This window comes from Aythya marila (genome assembly GCF_965140915.1).
Source record: "Aythya marila genome assembly, chromosome: 14".
Classification (NCBI taxonomy): Eukaryota; Metazoa; Chordata; class Aves; order Anseriformes; family Anatidae; genus Aythya; species Aythya marila.
Genome location: NC_139055.1, coordinates 10,779,945 through 10,798,901, shown reverse-complemented (window position 1 = coordinate 10,798,901; position 18,957 = coordinate 10,779,945). Strand labels below are relative to the sequence as shown.

General features: G+C 44.9%; 2 protein-coding genes and 1 long non-coding RNA gene across 3 annotated transcripts in view; 2 read left to right on the top strand and 1 right to left on the bottom strand.

Annotated features, from left to right (window-relative positions):
- The window catches only part of SFXN1 (sideroflexin 1), a 42,655-nt gene extending 28,981 nt beyond the window's left edge, over positions 1-13,674 (bottom strand). The window contains exon 1 of the mRNA XM_082771705.1: positions 13,656-13,674. The gene's annotated coding sequence lies outside the window, so the exon portion shown is untranslated. The remainder of the gene's footprint in view (positions 1-13,655) is intronic.
- On the top strand, positions 900-8,192 carry LOC309883548. Its single transcript, XR_014318475.1, has 3 exons — positions 900-1,004; positions 5,855-5,986; positions 7,430-8,192. It is a non-coding gene; the product is annotated as an uncharacterized lncRNA (long non-coding RNA).
- DRD1 (dopamine receptor D1) lies at positions 8,311-12,167 on the top strand. Its single transcript, XM_082771703.1, has one exon. It carries the CDS (start codon positions 9,049-9,051, stop codon positions 10,402-10,404), a length of 1,356 nt encoding a protein of 451 aa, XP_082627829.1. The 5' UTR covers positions 8,311-9,048; the 3' UTR covers positions 10,405-12,167.
- Positions 13,675-18,957: the final 5,283 nt, after the last annotated feature.

Sequence of the window (18,957 nt, the reverse complement as noted above, 5' to 3'; positions counted from 1 at the left end):
CAAGACACCACCACATGCAACAGGATTAACAGCATGGAACAGCACATGACACCATGCCACAGTGTGATGGATATACCTAGAAAGCTGGTAGAAATACCTAGACAGTGGTGAGAAATTCATAGCAGCAGGAAATTCCTGGAAACAATTCCTGGAGCACAATTACTAGAAAGCATTTGGATATTTCTAGAAAAGCATTAATGATTTCTTGAAAGCAACTGTAAATTCCAGGAAAGCAAATGTAAAATCCTAGTAAGGTGAAATAAATTCTTAGGAAGCAATGGCAACATTTCCTAGAAAGCAAAACAAAATGCCCTGAAAGCTGGGTGGAAATTCCTAAAGGAATTTCTGGAAAGAATCTCTCTTGAGATCACCAGGAAAATCCTAGAAAGTCATGTGAGATTCCTAAAAAGATAAGGAAAAATGCAAGAAAGCAATGGGAAGTCCCTGGTGGAGTTTTGTATCCTGTAGTTCCTAAAGACCTGGAGGAAGTTCTTAGAAGGCAGTGCTGAGAAAACCACAAGAGGAAATAAGCCACTGTAAACAGCGAGGGAAAAAGTGAAACCTGAAAGTAGATAGGATCAGATCCAAGAGTCTTCCCTAAATGCAACTTTTAGCTAGACCCTAATTTGAACCTCTCCTAAAGGGAGAGGACCAGCTCTAGGGACTCCGAGTGTCAGTGCTGGCACAGCCAAACCCTGATGTGCACCCAGCCCAGCACCGCTGAGCCTCGCAGGATGGGAGCATGGGCATGGGCTTCCAGGCCCCTGACCTTGAGATAAGTTTTGACAAATCAGTGATGAAACACAGGAAATATTTCCAGCTTTTAAAAGTACTGCCTGTTAGAGACTGCTCTGGGAGCTGCTGTTGCAGTGGCAGGGCAGGAAAAAGCCAAGGGCATTGAGGCAGGCTGCAAAGATGTTCCTGATGTTACGGGGATGAACCAGTCCTGCCTGGTTTGGTGGGGCTGGCACAGAGGCTGGAATTGGAAAACACGTGCAGATGAGGTGAGGTGAAAGTGCATTCAGGATTATGTCATGGTTTGGGGTCAGATCCTTGGGTTTTTCAAAAGCTCAGATGGAAGTTGTGGCAGGCGGAATGAGGCAGACCAAAGCTGGGACCCTGGTTTGGGTTCTTACTGGGAATGTTGTTCTGTCGCTTCTGGTTTTTAATTTAACTTACTGGAATATTTCTGACTGCCTTCAAGCCAAGACTGTGTGACTTGTAAGGAGCTTGGCAACCAGCACCTTGCCTCCAGGAACAGTTTAATCCCTGTAGCTGAATACGAAACCCCGGGCTGGCCCAGCTGGTGCACCCCAAAGGCAGCAGGGCTGTCTGGGACTTGCAGCGGGCGACAGGATGTGTGGGAAGGGCACGGAGCTGCATCAGGGATGATCAGGGTGGGCATTAGGAAACAGTTCTTTACTGTGAGGGCAGCCAGACACGGGAACAGGCTTCCCAGCCCTTGCTTCCCAGCAAGGTGGTGATACCCTGTGCCTGTCAGTGTTCAAGAGGCATTTGGGTAATGCCCTTCATACTGCACTCTAACTTCTGGTTAGCCCTGAAGTGGTCAGGGAATTGGACCTGATGAGCTTTGGGGTCCCTTCCAACTAAGCTATTCCATTCCATTCCATTCCATTCCATTCCATTCCATTCCATTCCATTCCATTTATTTATTTATTGTTTGGTGTTTCGTTCAATTCTCTTTAACTCAAGGTCCTTTAGTAGCTTGCCTATGGAAGGGCTGTGGAGCGTGACCATCCTGGATGTGCAGTGATGTGTACTTATAAATCATCAGCTGTGATTTTTTTCTCACCTGCCCCACCAACCTTTAAGGGCAATGGGTTTAGGTCAGTACCAAGCACACTTTTCATCGTCACACATCTTGCATCGGAAAAAAATAAAGTCTGCTGGTAGAAGTGAAACCACCATCCGCTAGTCAGGGGCTGGGCTGGAATATGAGAGAAGGATCCATTTTGTGCTGCTGGTTGGCACACAGCTCAGGAGTGAATCCGTAACACCAGTTTAGGAGTGGAGAGTGCCACCTACCAAGTCATCTGCTAAGAAAATTGTATTATCTGTAGTTTTATCCACTGCTGCTAGAAATCACTAACACTCAGCTGTGAAGAGCTTTGCTGCTAATATATCTATTTGTATTCTTTTTATCTATCCACTCAGAATTAATTATTTCTCAGATTAATTTCATTCTAATGAATCATTCTGTAACACAGGCTTTATTGCATTTCTGAGGTACTAATTAATATGTCAAAGCCATCTTTAACTTTAAAAGTGCTGTCATTTTTTTCCGTGACTTCTCTTTTGATTCATATATCCAATTTATCTGAGGGCCTAAAATGTCCATGCAGTATGGAGCGAAAGAAAAAAAAATGCAAGCCATACAGGATGAAAAAATTATGCAAATGCAAATAAAGCATAACTCAGCAGTGAGGGGGCAGTCCGTATTTTTGTGTCGACACTCTGGTTTATGTTCTGTTTCATGGAGTAGATCCTCAGCAATTGACTGTGGAGGGATTTTTATATGTATGGAGTAGGATATAAAAATCAGCAGCACAGGGAGTGCCTGCATTTGTCAGAGAGGCGATTGGGAAGACCGAGCTATGTTGTTTCAGTGGAGGCTTCGTGTTGGCTTGCTGTGGGTTTCTTGGCAGGGTTCTGCTGTGTGGCAGGGATGAGGCTGTTGGGGGAAGCGTTATTCCTTCCCCTGAGCTCTCCTCTCTTCACAGCAACATTTTATTCTCATCATCCTCTGCAGCTTGGCTCTCGACCCACTCTGGAGGAAAGCGTTGGCAGGGCTGTGATCCCTCTCCTACCCTGTGTCTGCAGCAGGTGGGAATCCCAGGAGAGAAGGGGGGAAATTTAGGGTCCCCTGCCCGAGTGATTCGAGGGGGAGCCGCAGGAGGAAGGGTCGCTCTGTGTGTTTGTTGTGCAGAACTTGTCTTTCTCTGGGCCTGTGGGAGGGAGTGGTTGGAACTGGAAAACCCCCATAGTAAGTCACAGTGTGAGATTTGCTGATTAGATAATGGAGTTATTGGCAACATCATGCAGAGCCTCAATCACCCGTGGCTCCTGCCTGGCAGAAGATATGGTTGTTCAGGTGACAGCTTCTGCTCCGGTACCTAGCTACAAGCTGGATATTTCCCTCTCATTCCTGACTTACACTTCTATCCAAAAGGAGCCAGTGTCTTGTAAAATCTCAGGGGTTATAGCTGAAAGCAACCTTTTTTTTTTTTTTTTTTTTTAGGGGGGGGGATGGGTTTGCACTGAAAACATAAAGAAGGATTGATGGCAAGGCTTCTGCTTGAACAGTGTGGGTTTACAATCAGGTTATGGTCTTCCACACCTCCTAAAGCTTGTGCATGCAGACTGCTACAGGCAAGCGGCTGCTTTTTGTGCATCTGCTGCCTAAGTTCCCACAGAGAGCAAAAATCCTTTCTGCACACTTCCTCTGTTACCTTTCCAACCCCAGGGTTAGAGGGTACACATCCATGAGCTACACTCAAAAAAAGGAAAAAAAAAAAAAGGAAAAAACGTCCACACTCAATACTGACTATTTGAGCCTCTTGTTAGCAGTGTTTGGAGACTAACTATCACTTCTCTCACTGACCCTTTCTCCCTGCTGGTGGGTCTTTATCATACAAACATGAGCTTGAGATCCTTGGAGATTTTTATTTTATTTTATTTTATTAGCAGGAAAGTAATAGTTCTTTCTGCTTCTACTCTTCACTCTGTGTTTTGTACTCACTACTGCATTTTTCCCTGTGGAATGCCCAAACATGATATTATAAATTTAACCAGTGTGCTTCATTGATCTTTAAGGGAGTTCACAGCTGTTGCTCGATTTCCAGAAACCTTTGATTTTTCCGAGAAGGTTAAGCTGAGGCTAAAGTTATCTTGGCTTATTAGTATAACCAGTTATTTAGAAGCTTGACAGCTCTTTCAGACATTATTTCTGCTAACATGCCTCAGCTGATTTCATGTTTAATACATCCCTTGCATGCAGACTCAAAAAGTCATCCTGAGAGTGACGTGAGTACAATTTGTATCCCCACATACTGTAATATTATTTTGTAAATTAAGCTGCCTTTCTCCAGCTTTAGTACATTTTTTTTTTTTTTTTTTGATTAAAGTGTGTTTATCTCTGAATGCAAGAGATTTGGACTTCTTTCAACTCTGGCTTGGTATTCCAGTAGCAAATTACTGTTTGGATTAAGATCATTTGGATCAAGGTGCTACTCAGTATTTATATTTTTAAATCTTTATGTCAACTAAATAGGCATTTCTCCAGACAGAGTCTCCAGGGAGGAGCAGGTATCTCACAGGGTGGTAATAGAGACACAAAAGATTTCCTTTCCCGGGCATTGCTTTGATTCCAGCATCAGACAGTAGTGGTTGGAAAACATTAAATAAAATTAAGCTGCTGTTTTATGTTGGGGCCTAGGGAAAATTAAACAAGATCTATACTTGTTTTGGGATGTCAAAGAAACACCTGCACTGTTGCTGGCAGTTTTAGGCAAGCCCTGACCTGGACAAGAGCTGATCCTTCAGCACTGGCTGACGGCATGTTAACAGGAGAGCAGCAAAAGGAAAATCCAGCCCATGCTTTGCATAAACGGCAGCCAGAGCTCTGTCAATCGACTGCCTAATCCCAACACTGGCTTTTCCTAAACAATAGGGTTTTAATGGATTTCACTTCTGCTCCTCACCTGGGTATGACTATTAAGTCACGAAAGTTTTAAAAGCTTACAAAGGACCTGATGTGACAAATGAGGACAGCAGGGAGCCCTCCATGAAGTGTGAGTGTTTGAAAGCTGCACTGCTGTTTAAGGGGCTTTGCTGCACTGGTATGGTCTCAGCTGAGCCACACCCAATTTTCATCCACAAAATGATCACAGAAACTTAGGGATAAGATAGGAGAGATGCTCTGGCATCTGAAACAGATTCTGAACTGCCAGACAAATGAAGAAAGTGAGATTCTTATGGGAAGCTCATAGATATTTTTTTTTATGTCATCAGATGAAATCTTTAACCCTCACACATATCAACAGCATTAGACCTCCCGATGCTGAATTCAGCTTTTTCCCCAGGAAAATCAATTCCCTAGCAAAAGCCAACAGAAGAGTTCACTTGACTCAATAAACAGATTACTGAGAAGGAACTTCTCCCTTCTCTGCAATATGCACCTCAGCGTTCCCCTCCTGCATGCCTGGAAGATTGTGCTGTTTGGGTGCTCTGCAGTTTCTGTGATTCCTCTTGGAATAATCTAAGGTGGCTGTGGTAGAAAGCCGCTCTGGGGGAGCCTCTTGAAGTTCTTACAAATAGAAGCAGATGTGCTCAGCAACTTCTTATGCAAGCAATGTTCCCCTCAGCCTAGGGTTTCTATTGAGAGGCAGGAGTGTGCTATGTTTTCAAAAGACAAGAATCGTTCAGTAAATCTCACCTGTGTTGTGCTTCAAGGAGAAAAAGAAAAAAAAGAAAGAAAAGTCCTGAAAATATAAAAACAAAATTCAGAATGAGTTTCATTAGAGATCTCGATTACCAAACAGCACATATTTCATTCCTTGTCTATTTTCACTTTCCTCTGGGGATCAATGATGATTAAAGGATAGGATAATAAGATGGGGGAATGAGAACTTGCTGAGAAGCAATTAAAAATGAGCGAAAGAGAGAGGGGAAGGGAAAACAAGTATTTTAGCTAGCTAGTCAAGGTTAGTTTAGCACTGTATATGCTTTAACTGACATCATGGAAAATTATAGATGGCACATAAGCAACTTCAGTAATGCTGAACCCCAGGAAATGTGTCTTGACAACTTAGCGAGCTTATTTTTGTTCTTCCAGGAGAATTTAACCCCCCCATGATGCCTTTTATCTTCATTTTCTGATTTTTCATTTGGAAGTGAGATTATTATACCAAGGCAGGAACTTCTAAATCAACACATTCATCTTCCTTCGTTGGCTGTTGTGGCTAAGGTAAGAAAGAAAAACACCTTTTGTATTAGGAAGGGTTTGGGATGGAACTGCTCTGTTTCCAGGGCTTGCTACAGGACCTGAATGATATTTTTTTGCATAGAAGCAAACACTGCCCGAAGAGAGTGGTCTGAGATTTCTGTGGGCAAAGAGTGCAGTTGCTTGACCCGAGTTTTCTCCCTCAGCCAGAGGCCGGGACTCAGCCCCTGCCCGTGGGGTGCCAGCCCTGGGGCTCCCGGCAGGTCCCAAGGGCCGGAGCCACTGGTCCCTCTGCTGTCCCCTCGCCTGACCCAGGACAAATCGCTCAGGGTACGGGTCCTCAGGCACCTGAGCACCCTCGGGCAACTGAGCTTGAGGTTTTTCTCCTTGTTCCCTCCCTGCAGGGAAGATTTTATCCCGTATGCAAGGACAGGGATGCCCCTAGGAACTGAAGTTTGTTGCCTCCTTCTCAGCCCCTCCAGCGGTGCTCACAGCGCCGGCTTCACCGCACCCGCTCCCTGCCCGACGGCGGCCTCGGGGTTCCCGTCTAGCGGCTGCCCCGGGCTAGCCAAGCCGATTTTTTGGCTCAGAGCCTCGGCCCTACAGGAGAAGCTCTACCGGGAGTCCCCAGGGGGTCGCTCTCCATCCCTGGGCGCTGTGCCCCGGTCCCCGCATCCCCCGGGGTCCCTCTCCCTGCGGAACCGGGGCGTCTTTGGGGGCTTTTTGGGGGGCAAGGGGGCACATAGAGAGCATCCCGGCGGCGGTGCCCCCGTCCTGGGGCTGCCCGGCGGTGGGGCGCGGGGCCACGGTCGCCCAGGAGAGGGAGCCCGGTGGCCGCGGCTGCGCCGGGAGCCGCGGGGGCGCGGGGCTGCGGCGGGCGGCGGGGAGGCGGCGCGGAGCGGAGCGGAGCGGAGGGGAGCGGAGGGGAGCGCAGGGGGAGCGCTGCCCCGGCTGCTGCCCGCCCGCTGCCAGCTTGGCCAGACCCTACCCGACCTCCCCCCGCCGGTGAGTACCGACCCCGACCCTGTTTGTCCCGGGGAAAAGGTCCCGAGCGTGCCCCGGGGGTGCCGGTGTCGGTCGGGAAAGCAGTGGGTGCCCCAGGCTGCAGCCGGCATCCTGAGCCGCTGCGAGCATCCCCCGGGCAGAAGTTGGGTGCCGGTCCTGACTTTTCGCATCAATGACTTGAACGCGGCCGGCTCGGGGCAGCACGCAACACCCCGTGGATGCCGGGGCTCGGCGGAGCTCAGGACAGGGCAAAGTTGTCCCCGTGTGCCTTAAACTCCCGGGCATCCTCTCTCGTAGCCCAGCTTTGCTTGGTTATGCCCCGGGAAGGCAGAAAATTCGGGGAGAGGCAGCCCAGGGGGGAAGCTGCGGCCGGCCGAAGATGTGAGAGGAGGAGAAGGGGGGGGTTGCTTTTTGCCCTCTGCATGCCTCCATGCCTGTCTTTCCCTTGTCTTAATCCTTCAGGAAGGAGACGCCGGGAGGACAGAGCTTTCCCGGAGGGGCGATGCTGCCGAGCCCTGCTCCCGGCAGAAGAAAGCCTTTGCCGCCGGGACCCCCCTCGCAGCGGGACGGAGGAGAAGTCCCCGGCCCCGGAGATGCGCGGCCCGGGGCAGGCTGCGGGAGAGCATGAAGAGCTGCCTTCACCTGCCCTCTTACTAAAAGGAAGAGCATGCTGAAGCCGGCCCCGGCCCCTGGAGCGCAGCCCCTCTGAGCAGGAGGTGGGATTATTCCGTGGTGGCTATGGAGAGCTGTAACCTGGCAGTGAAGTGCTAAAGCCACTTTTCCCTGCTTCAAGAGGAACCCACATCGGGCACCACCGGCTTCACACCCCGCGTTGTGGCACAGAGGAGCTCACTCAGGTCCTTCCTCCTCCTCTCGCCCTTCTTTCTCCCTCCAGGGAACGACAGAAGAGAGAACTGCTACTCGGCTCTTGCCAGTGCTGGGAATACCGTGCCTTTTGCCTGGGATGAATCGCCCCAATGCGCCACTTCTGCGGGATGTACAAAGTGTGACGGGGACTGACCCAGCCACCCACGTTTGCCAAGTGATCAGCAGTGGCCATGGGCTGGAGGTAGCTGGACACACGCTCGTGGGGTCCGTCACACACTGCCCGACAGCGCAGACCTGCTGCTGGCTGGAAAACTAACTTCTGGTGGTCCCACTTCGGCAGCTCCTGGTTTTACTTCTCCCCTGCCAATTTGCACTTTCAGGGAAAAACGCGCGCAGGCACCTGATGCGATGCAGCGTTACTGGGTTGGTTTTGTGTGTCAGATTTGCTATGCAATTCCAAAACTAAATGAGGAGGAGAGACGGCCTTGCATCCCAGAGCAAACAGAGAATCAGAGGTGAAAGGTAGGAGCCAGAATTTCTCATTTAAATAAAACTAAATAACCTGAGCTGCTTCTTACTGAAAATCTTTAAAACACACCAACTGTATGTTTATTTTCTTTGTCTCTGGAAGTGTAAAACTTGACCGGTTTGGAACAAAGTGAAGAATTGCTCGCTGACGCTGCCCAGAGACAGAGGACTGATGGATTTTGTAACAGGAGCATGCTGAGGAGGAAGGAATGGAGTGTTTCAGCAGTGAGAAATTCAGGGGACCAAAGTAGAGAACAAGCACCTTGTATAGTACGCATCAGTAAATATGAAGGGCTAGTGCAATGGACGCTGGAAACACTCGATCAATAGCCTATTTAAGTGGCATATGTGCAAGCATGGAAAAGTGATTGCTTTCCTGTCTGTGGGGTATATTTGTAGAGGACAGCAGCAGAACATTTGCAGGTGATCAGTCTGAATTAGGCTACTTCATGCTGGGGTGGTGCAACGTGTTTCTGAAAGGATTGCTTAAAAACTGGTCTGTGGAGCTGACTGTACTTGTGCATTTTCAGTTCTTGCTCGTAGAGCTTTCAATGTCATTCAGGGAGATTCAAAGTGGATGAAGCCCATCCGGGGGTGTGGGGACCATAAGAAAGGATCTTTGGTCCGTTTGGTGACGAGTAATTAGTGGACGTCTGATGTCTTTGCAAGGAAAGGAGCTGATGTCGTCATCAAAGTCATGATATGATTTCCCCTCAGGAGAAACTATGACTTGGAACGACACCACTATGGACGGGGAAGGGTTGCTTGTGGAAAGGGACTCTTCCTTTCGGATTCTCACGGGCTGCTTCCTCTCGCTGCTGATCCTCTCCACGCTGCTGGGAAACACGCTGGTCTGTGCAGCCGTCATTAGGTTTCGCCACCTGAGGTCCAAGGTGACCAACTTCTTTGTCATTTCCTTGGCTGTGTCAGATCTCTTAGTGGCGGTTTTGGTCATGCCTTGGAAAGCTGTGGCCGAGATTGCTGGTTTCTGGCCTTTTGGTTCATTTTGCAACATCTGGGTGGCCTTTGACATTATGTGCTCGACAGCCTCCATCTTAAATCTGTGTGTCATTAGTGTGGACAGATACTGGGCCATCTCCAGCCCATTTAGGTACGAGAGGAAAATGACCCCCAAGGCAGCCTTCATCTTGATCAGTGTGGCGTGGACTTTGTCTGTGCTGATTTCCTTCATCCCCGTGCAGCTAAACTGGCATAAGGCTACCACCACAAGTGTTTTGGACCTAAACGCCAGTTTACAAGGTGTAAGCATGGACAACTGTGATTCTAGCCTAAATAGGATGTATGCCATCTCCTCTTCTCTAATTAGCTTCTACATACCTGTTGCCATCATGATAGTAACTTACACGAGGATATACCGGATTGCCCAGAAGCAAATACGACGAATCTCAGCTTTGGAGAGGGCAGCAGTGCATGCCAAGAACTGCCAGACCACGAGTGGCAATAGGAGCAGCATGGACTGCCAGCAACCTGAGAGCAACTTCAAAATGTCCTTCAAGAGGGAAACAAAGGTTTTAAAGACTTTGTCGGTGATCATGGGGGTATTTGTGTGCTGCTGGTTGCCATTTTTCGTGTTGAACTGCATGATTCCCTTCTGCGAGCCTACTGAACCATCCAAGGGAGCAGAAGCTTTCTGCATTAACTCCACCACCTTTGATGTTTTTGTTTGGTTTGGATGGGCTAATTCTTCCCTCAACCCCATCATTTATGCCTTCAATGCTGATTTCCGCAAGGCATTTTCAACCCTGCTAGGATGCTACAGGCTCTGCCCTATGTCCAGCAATGCTATAGAGACTGTTAGTATTAACAATAATGGAGCAGTTGTTTTTTCAAGCCAACATGAGCCCAAAGGATCCAGCCCCAAAGAGTCTAATCTGGTTTATCTGATTCCACATGCAATCATCTGTCCAGAAGAAGAACCTCTAAAAAAGGAAGAAGAGGGTGAACTATCTAAGACCTTGGAGAAAATGTCTCCAGCACTGTCGGGTATCTTGGATTATGAAGCTGATGTTTCTTTGGAAAAGATCAATCCCATTACACAAAATGGGCAGCATAAAACCTGAGCAGTAAGGTTAACCCAGCAAGACCCAATAGTGTGCATTGTAATAATCTTTTTTTTTTAAAAAAAAAAAAAAACACTAAGCTCTAGGGAGAAATACACATTTACACAAAGCCCAAAATTATTTTTCCTGGCATTGAAAGCAAATTTAATATTTAAAACACTAAACAGCAAAAGATAATGAAAATTGGTTAAAAAAAAGGATGTTCATCTGTACTCTTCATGCTGAGGAATATATAGGAATTTGGATACAGGGCAGTAATAAAGAATATATTTCTCCTCTACACCTAGAGAAGCCAATTTCTAGTTTGAAATGAGGCAAAAGATAAATGTTAAGTATTTAAAGATTAATGTTTACTAGAAGTTAAAAGATTGCTGTGTTTTGTGATAGTGGGTGTTAACAGGTCCTAATTTAAGGCTGAGGGATTGTAAAGGTAGGTAGAGGCCTTCTTAAAATTATTTCTAAAAAATAATTGAGCCTTATAATGAGAATGGTTATTTTTAAAGCTTTGGGAGGTAATATGTTGATACCAGTTTTATTTATTTATTGTTTTAAATTGATATTTTTCATATGTTATAAGAGATCTAGCTTTATTTATGTTATTTAAGATGTCTAAATAATGGGATATTTTTGGAGTGTCATAACTGCATTTTGGCCAGTCAACCAGTCAGCACTTTATTAAAAGCTCCAGTAGCCTGGAGAGCCAGTTAGGGTATGAAGGAAGGCTGAGAAGCTCAGCAAGAGATGAAGGAATCAACAAAACTGATGTGGTGTGGAGTTTGTTTGTTTATGGCCTTTTGTTTTTAAGTGGGATTTCTTTCAAAAGATAGGACCAGCGTTGACTGAGTTGTGAATTCTCTTCCCTTATAGAAATAAAAGAAATTGCTGCTATTTATTTTTAAAAAAGTTTCATGTTACAAAGACTTTGCTAGAATGTCAAGTTTGTGGATCTGTAAATACCTTAAATATGACTACAACCTTAAGAAGAATCCAATTTGAGAAGAAAAGCTTCTTAGATAACAATTCTTAGTATATAATGTTTTGTATTTATGTAATATAAACAGCTTTCTCAGACTTTTCTTATTTCAAGTCTTGGATATCTTTTCTGAACAAACACGGTTGGTTACAATGGTAGGAAACATGCCAAACCTCATTATCATCTGTATTACTGCAGCAACACCAGGATCATGCTGTCTGTCTGCTCCTGTATCAGTCAGAGTTAAAAAGTGAGGTACCTAGTGCTTTACTTTGGAAGCTGGGAGGACATTACATTTTAGTAATTACCATGCCAACAGTCTGTTCAATAAGGAATAGTGCCTCATTTCCATTTGGGATTAAGACGTTTCTAACTATGGATGGAACTGCAGTCCCCACCTCAAAAACGTCCTGTGAGCTCCAAACCAGAGTTGCCAGTGTTCAGTTCAAAAACTGCTACTTTTCCATTGTCCTACCCCTGCTGCTTTCCCTTGTAATGCCAAAAGCAATCAGTGAACATTAGCAACAGGACTGCTGGGTGTTAATATTCAGCAGCATTCAAAGAGAGCGATTTGTTTTCTGAATGGGCGCAAATACCCTCCGAAGAAACTTTTCGTAACATATATCAAAAAATGTGTTGTCAGGAAAAGAGAACTAAGAGGAAAAAAAAAATAATTCTAATGAACTCTATACATCCTGCATCAGGTCTGTGTATTTATGTATTGTGAATGTTTTCATAATTTTATTGCCTGTATGCTGCTTTCATACATATAATAAAATTATTTTGTGAAGAGAAGGTCAAATAAAACAATCCACATTGCATTTATTAAATACATGCTGGTTTTTGGCAGTTGTATTGATTGTGTTAAAGGCAAGGATGGTTCCTGTTTTTCCATTTGCCCTTATTTAGGAACACACCAGTGAGGCAGATGGGATTTTTTATTAGAAGCAGGAAAAAGTCCCCTCTGCTGAGAGACCTCTCAGCCCTTGCTCTCAGCTCGGGTTTGAAAGCAGTGCATGTAGTTTGAAAAAAACTCGTCCTGTTTTAATGCGACTGGTTTGAATGTGTAATGTTTGGTTTACTGGTAACTCTTATCTCAGTGATTCTGCCTTTGATTAACAGAATAGCGAACTTGGGTTATAGCATACTTTTAATGTTGCTTTTTAAAAGAAATTTCTTTCTTTTGAAGCTGTGCAGTACTTTTCAAAGCCTAATACAATCTTACCACTGGTGCCTGTTTTTTTTTGGAGCAAATGACTCATTTCAGAAGTGATGAGATGGGGAGGGCTCAGCTGAAGTGCAGAAATGTCACTCTGTTAACAGTGACTGGTACTTTGCTTTTGTCTTTGTCAGCCAATTCAGTTTGAAATGAAGAAAAAAAGAAAAAATGTAGTCACTTCTGCCTCGGGCATTACCAACATGACTGGTTCAGCACCAGGGACCTGAGCTGGTGCAGGGGCAGCAGCGATGCCCAGCTCTTCCTCCCCAGCACTGATGCCAGGGAGTTGTGTGCTGTCCCTGGTCAGTAAATGCAGCCTTTCTTAGCTTCCTGGGGAAAATTCCCCCACATGGTCCAGATCCCTGATTTCTTTACGTGACTTTGAGGAATTATTTTAGTTCTTTAAAAATCCACAGGCCAAAGATGAAGTTTTGTGGTTGCTTTGTTAATTGCATCTGCCTTCAGGAGCTTTTATTCTCAAAGCTCTGAGCACTTTGATATAATAGCAAAAATATGGTTTAAGGGGAGCATGTAAAGCAAGATGCTGGTTTTGTACTAGCCGATACAGGGTGGTTTTATGTCCCAACACAAGTGGCTGCTGTGGTGTGATCAGGGGCTGTCCCAGGACTGCCCTGGCTTCAGAGGGGAGGTTGTGGGGAAGCGCTCCTGCTCCTGAGAGCTTCCCTTCGAAATGACGGGCTCCCTGCTAAAGACAGGGCAGGAGGGACTGACTCTCTTCTGAGTTGGTTATATTGTTTTCTCTCTCCTTGTATTTGTTTTTTTTCTTTGAACTCCTTTCCTCTAGATACATTTTAGAGTACCACAAATTCACCTGGATCTCCCTTTACCACCATACTCCCATTTACCTGTTCCTTTTCCAGCCTTTCCCACTCATCACCCTTTACCTATCCTCTCCTTTCTTCCCACCGCTGCCAGAGCCCTTCTTCCACCCTGTTTGGCTCCACTGGCCTCCATAACTCTTTGCAGGGAAGAAAGCTCAAGCAAAAATCATCTCCCAGCTTTCTTCCCACAGCCTGCACCCAAAAACGCTTCCCTTACCTGCTGCAGAGCCTGGAGATCCGTGCCAGTGGTGGCTAGAAGGACCAACAGCACATACCTGCCAATTGCTGCTCTATTTATGTGCCTCTAACCTGACTTAATTACCCAGAAGTTATTACCTGCTCTGTGCCTGCTCCCCAGCTGCTTGAAACCAGTGCTCTGCTGGACATCAAGGTCAGGGCGCACCTTGGGGCTGGAGAGGTCCAGCCCCATGCCAGGCTTGGGGCAGCCCAGGGTTCCTTACTGGGGTCTGCCCAATTTTTGGGGCTAGGGCTCTCCCTGCCCAGTGTCAGCAGGCAGCAGCAGCCTTGCTGGTGTTTTGGCAGATCAGAGGAATGAGCCTGGCTGTGGGTGTTTCATACACATACCCGGTGTAACCTTCTCCTTCTGCATTGATTCCTCGTGACTGGAGGTATTTTTCTATTTGTAGATGGGAGAGGTTAATAATTAACCTGATGGCCTTGATGAAGGAGCTGTTTGCAACGAGTGAACCATAATCACTAGATTAAATCTGAATACATTTCTCCGTTCCCTTGGCAAGCATTTCATGCTGATTTGGGTCTCTGACTTAACAAAGCGTACAAAAGAGGATGGAAGAGTAAATGCCTTTGCTGATGTACAGTTCTAATAATGTAGTTATGGGGGTCCAGTCTGGGATTTTTTCAAATGAATAATTTTCAGAAGCACCCATCTGACTGAAATTTCAAATAACTTCTTTGATTAGTATCTCGAGAGACAGATGATTCTAGTAAATATTTTGTTGGTTAGTATAATGATAGCGCAAGTGTTCCCGGTGATATCACTCATGGCCACACAACAAATATAACCTAAAGAAGAAGGAAAACAATGCTGGCTATTCCATAACTTCCAAAAGATGAAAGCACATCACTTAATATATTCTTGCCTATTATGCTACACTACAGCAAATACAGCAAAATACTGCGACTGGAGTCAACTGCGTTGCTTCCGTGCTGCCCCTCACGTCGGGGTGTCTGTCTGGTTCTACACAGGAAGACAACGTGGGGATCAAAGAGATTTGACCTGGAAAGAAATGAAATTGGCAATAATAGGAGTGGTAGGGGACTTGTATAGCTTGCTTACACTTTGCTTTGTGCCAGATAACTCAAATATTTATTTCTCTCAGATCTCCTCTATTTATCATGTCAGCATGTGCCCCTTTAAACCAGTTAGATTTTTTTTCCTGTTTGAATATCTCCAGTCCAACAAAACTGGAACTGTTACTGGGTGTTGGCTGAAAATATTATTAGAGGATATTTTGACTTTTTCAAAACAATTTTTTAATTTACTTAACTTTTCAGATTACAGTTTTAGAACTTGAATTAGATCTTTAATTTGAAAATAATGACAAAGAAGATAACTACTGAAAATAAAATGAAATCATTTAATATGACTCGCATTAAATGATTAGATTGTTCAAACCTTTTTCCTGCTCCCACCCCTTGATTTTCAGATCATTGAATTCCTATTCATTTCACACTTTCCTTAGAAAAGGAAACACTCTGAAATCTTGCATAAAGACACAGAATGAAAGAAGAATTTGCTTCCTGTGTTATTCCACTGATGTGAGCAGAGAAATCAAACATTTCACTGTGCTAAAGTAACATTGCAAAACTTCCCTCAGTTTCAGAGGGAGACAATTATGGCTTCAGACACCAAAACATTTTTGCCTGTTTTTAATGTTCTTTTCTTTGTTAATAAAGGAGTTTCTGATGGTACCCTTTTCTAATTCATTTGTATGCCACTCTGTATTGCTACTAACAATTTTACTTTCAGATGTACACACACACACACCATATTCTCATTTAGTAGATTCAGAGGATATATGGAAAAAGAAAGCTCAAGTGAAAAGAAATGAACTTACATTGCCATCACTCTCTGCTATGTAATCAGACCACAGAAAATGATTTGGGGCTGCATTCCATGCATTAAATGGACAAACCCATCGGACTGGTAGGTCCTTAATGTTAGCAGTCCTTCGGATGTGACCTCGAGCTGAGGAGCGCAGCTGACGACAGCCTGTTGGAAATGCAGGTGGGCCCCTGCATTGTGCTGAGTGCTGGTTGGGGTGGAGAATGGGTATGCCCGAGAAAGGCATTCAGAAGGCTATTAAAATATAATGTGTTTTGAAGTTGCTCAGCAAAAAGTGTTCTAAATTAAAAAAAAAAAAAAAAAAAAAAGACTTGAAAGTGCTATTATTTATTTATTTTTCACTTTCTAGTTTTCTAAGTCTTTTGTAACGATTTCTGTGATGATTTCCAAGACGTAAATTTTACCATTTGGTTTTGGTTCTCTTTGCTTTTCTAGGGTTGTGTTAGGTTCTCTTTGCTGTCCTGAAGCTCTGTTAGACTTTGCTGTGGATTTGTGTCTTCTGCTGAGCAGATCATGCTCCAGCAGCCCCTCAACCTGCTGGCATTGTGCTCACTCCACTGGGGTGGGAAGGGACAGAGATAAGAGGAGCCCCCAGGAAAAAGCCACACCTGAAGAGGGGGAAATTACTGTTGAGCAAAAAGTTCAAATTTCAAGATCATATCTATTTTGTAGGAACTAAAACTAACCCGTTTTCATATTTTTTCCAATTTACTTGCAACAGTTTAAGGTAGTTTCTTTGAAATTAACACATACAACTTAAAGAATACCAGCATTTTCTAAGTAAGAAAGATACTTATAATAATGAACATTTCAGAAATATTTTAATTAAATATCCTTACAACCCTTAGAAAATAGAACACTTTCAATGCATTTTGTTCATGTAAAAAATTATTCAAAATAAGAGGACAAATTCTGACGAGAAAGACATCATGCAGAAACTTTCAGTCATATTTTTTTCTTGTTCGAAGGGAGAAAATATAATGATAGATAGCCTTGTGGTAAAATGTAGTACTAGTAAAAGCGTTTCCTGGCGACCAGCAGAAAATAGTCATGGGATGTGCACTTAAAAAGCTTAAAACTTTAGCATGGAACTTTTAAAGCACAATAAATAGAGCCAGCATCATGCCTAAAATTTGCCTTGCATAAATTTTATAAACATTGATTTGGATGAATTGGCTGAGAAGGTGCCTGCATTTTTTCCCTTATATGAAGGAAATATATTTCGGTCAGTGCTTTGGAAAATACAGCCTTTTGCATAGTACTGGTTGTCAGAATTTCCTGGGATTTAAACCTGACTTTTTCACTAAAGTGGCTTAGTTTTCTGCATCCACATTTGGAGGTCTGAACTCAGAGGTATTTTGCACAGATTAAACTCACCTTTACCAAGTGACACAAGGAAACAAATGCAGGTGCTAACCTAATTCCTGCAGGACAACACATACTGTCTTGCTATTTTTTGAGGGTCCTGTGGAAGCTCTTTACCAGACATTTAGTAATTCCACTTGTGTTCTTTACTCTGTACCATTGTAAAGTGCCAGTTAATTTTTTAAAATATATTCAATAAGTTCCTGAAGTTAGCTTCCGTCCCTCTAAGTGGCATTTTCGTATGCCTGCCACAGGACATCAGTTCCTGCCTGCTGATTCTTGCTGTCTTTCAGCAGGAGCAGGTTCCTTCTTCCTCCTTCCATGACTTTTATGCATGTTCTCTCCGTTCTGCCCCCTTTTCCCCAAATAACATAGGATAACACAAATGGTAGGAAGGTGATTTGATCTGAACTGGCAATTTTTACTCTCTGGGCAGCACCAGGTCCTGTCTCCACCCCAGCTGCTCTGGTGCAGGCAGACTTTTCAGCATTGGTCCTGACTAGGCCCTTGCATATGTTTGCTGGGCCCTCAAAGCTCACAGGCTGCAGGTGGGTGATGCTTGTTTGAAGCTGGATGGGGAGAGCCACAGGGAATGTATTGGTTGAGACATTTTCAAGGCTGGGCTAAAAAGCTGTCCAAATCTTTTGGACAGTTGTGGCATGCTTGCCGCTTGAAATAGTGCTCCTCAAGCCCTGCCAAGCATCAGTCCTTCCCATATCAAAAAAATTATTTTCAGCAATTTATTTGATTTTGTGGCTCAGCTCTAATATGCAACCATGCATATCTCCTGCACCTAACTGAAGCGAAGAGCCAGTTGTGTGATAAGAGCAAATAGAATATAAACTCAAGTTATCAGTCTTTGCATTCTGGAAAAAAAATACACCATTGAGGGGCCAGACTCCCACTCTTTACGCAGGGTGTAAACCAGGGTGGAGGCGGCAGAGTGGTGCTGAGCCCCACACTCTGCAGCATGCCTGCGCTTATGCTGCGCCACCAAGGCAATGAAAGAAAGGCTTTGCATGCCACAGGCGCTAATCAATGGAGCGTTCAATATTTCAGTCACTTTCTTTTTCAAAACGACTGGTGATCTCTTCCCATCCCTGTGTGCTTGCAGTGCTCAAAATTAAATACAGGGAACGGTCACCAGTAACAGCCCCTGGGGTCTGCAGCAGCCGAGCGTTTGTGGAGAGGGGTGGGATGGGTGGGGTGGCTGAGGGCTTCGGCACATATTTTATGGCTTTCCCCTGCTCACGGCCAACAGATAATCATTTCTGAGCACTACTTCCCTATGTGCTATCTTTTAAAACAGATCAGCAGCTGCAGGTAGTGGGCAGCTGCAGAAGTGGTGCCCCAGAACCACAGTGACAAACCTGGGGGTGCTGGGCTGAGGAGGAAGGAGGGCTGTCACTTTGGAGAAGCTCTTTCTGGGCTCTGAATGGACAATTTAAGTTCTGAGGCCAAATGCTTCATTTATTATGAAGGGCTCCCTTATTTTGTATGCGTCTTTTCCCCCTCAGCAGGCTGCAACTGGTGAAATTTGGCATCCTCTTGCTATGCTGCTGCTTCTGATAGCAGCAAATAAACATTTAGTTGGATCCATAACTCCTGAACAAACTGGTTGTTTCAACTACAATTAGTCAAAATGACCCTTTTACTTTTATTCTTTAAGGAAAATAAAGCAATTATATGTAATGCTGCAGAGAAACTTTCTCAGTCTTGAAGTTATCTCAGGCAGATATGAGCTCCAGCCTGCAGTCTGGAGTGATGCACGGTTACAGCGTGGCTTGTGGCTTGTGCATGCAGTTCATGGAAATGCTGTGCAAGGAATATAAACTAATGAATAGGTCTCACGGTGTGCGGCCTGCTCACCATGGACAGATCTGGGTTAGCTGCTGCAAACAGCCATTGAGCCCTTGGGTTGCTCAGCAAGGCTGACAGAAGGGACACCGAGGGTCTCAGGTCCTCAAGTGCTGCCCAAATTTCCTCCCTGTGTAACCTTCCTGGATAACAGGGGCTACAGCAGGAGCAGATGCTGGAATTTCAGTGC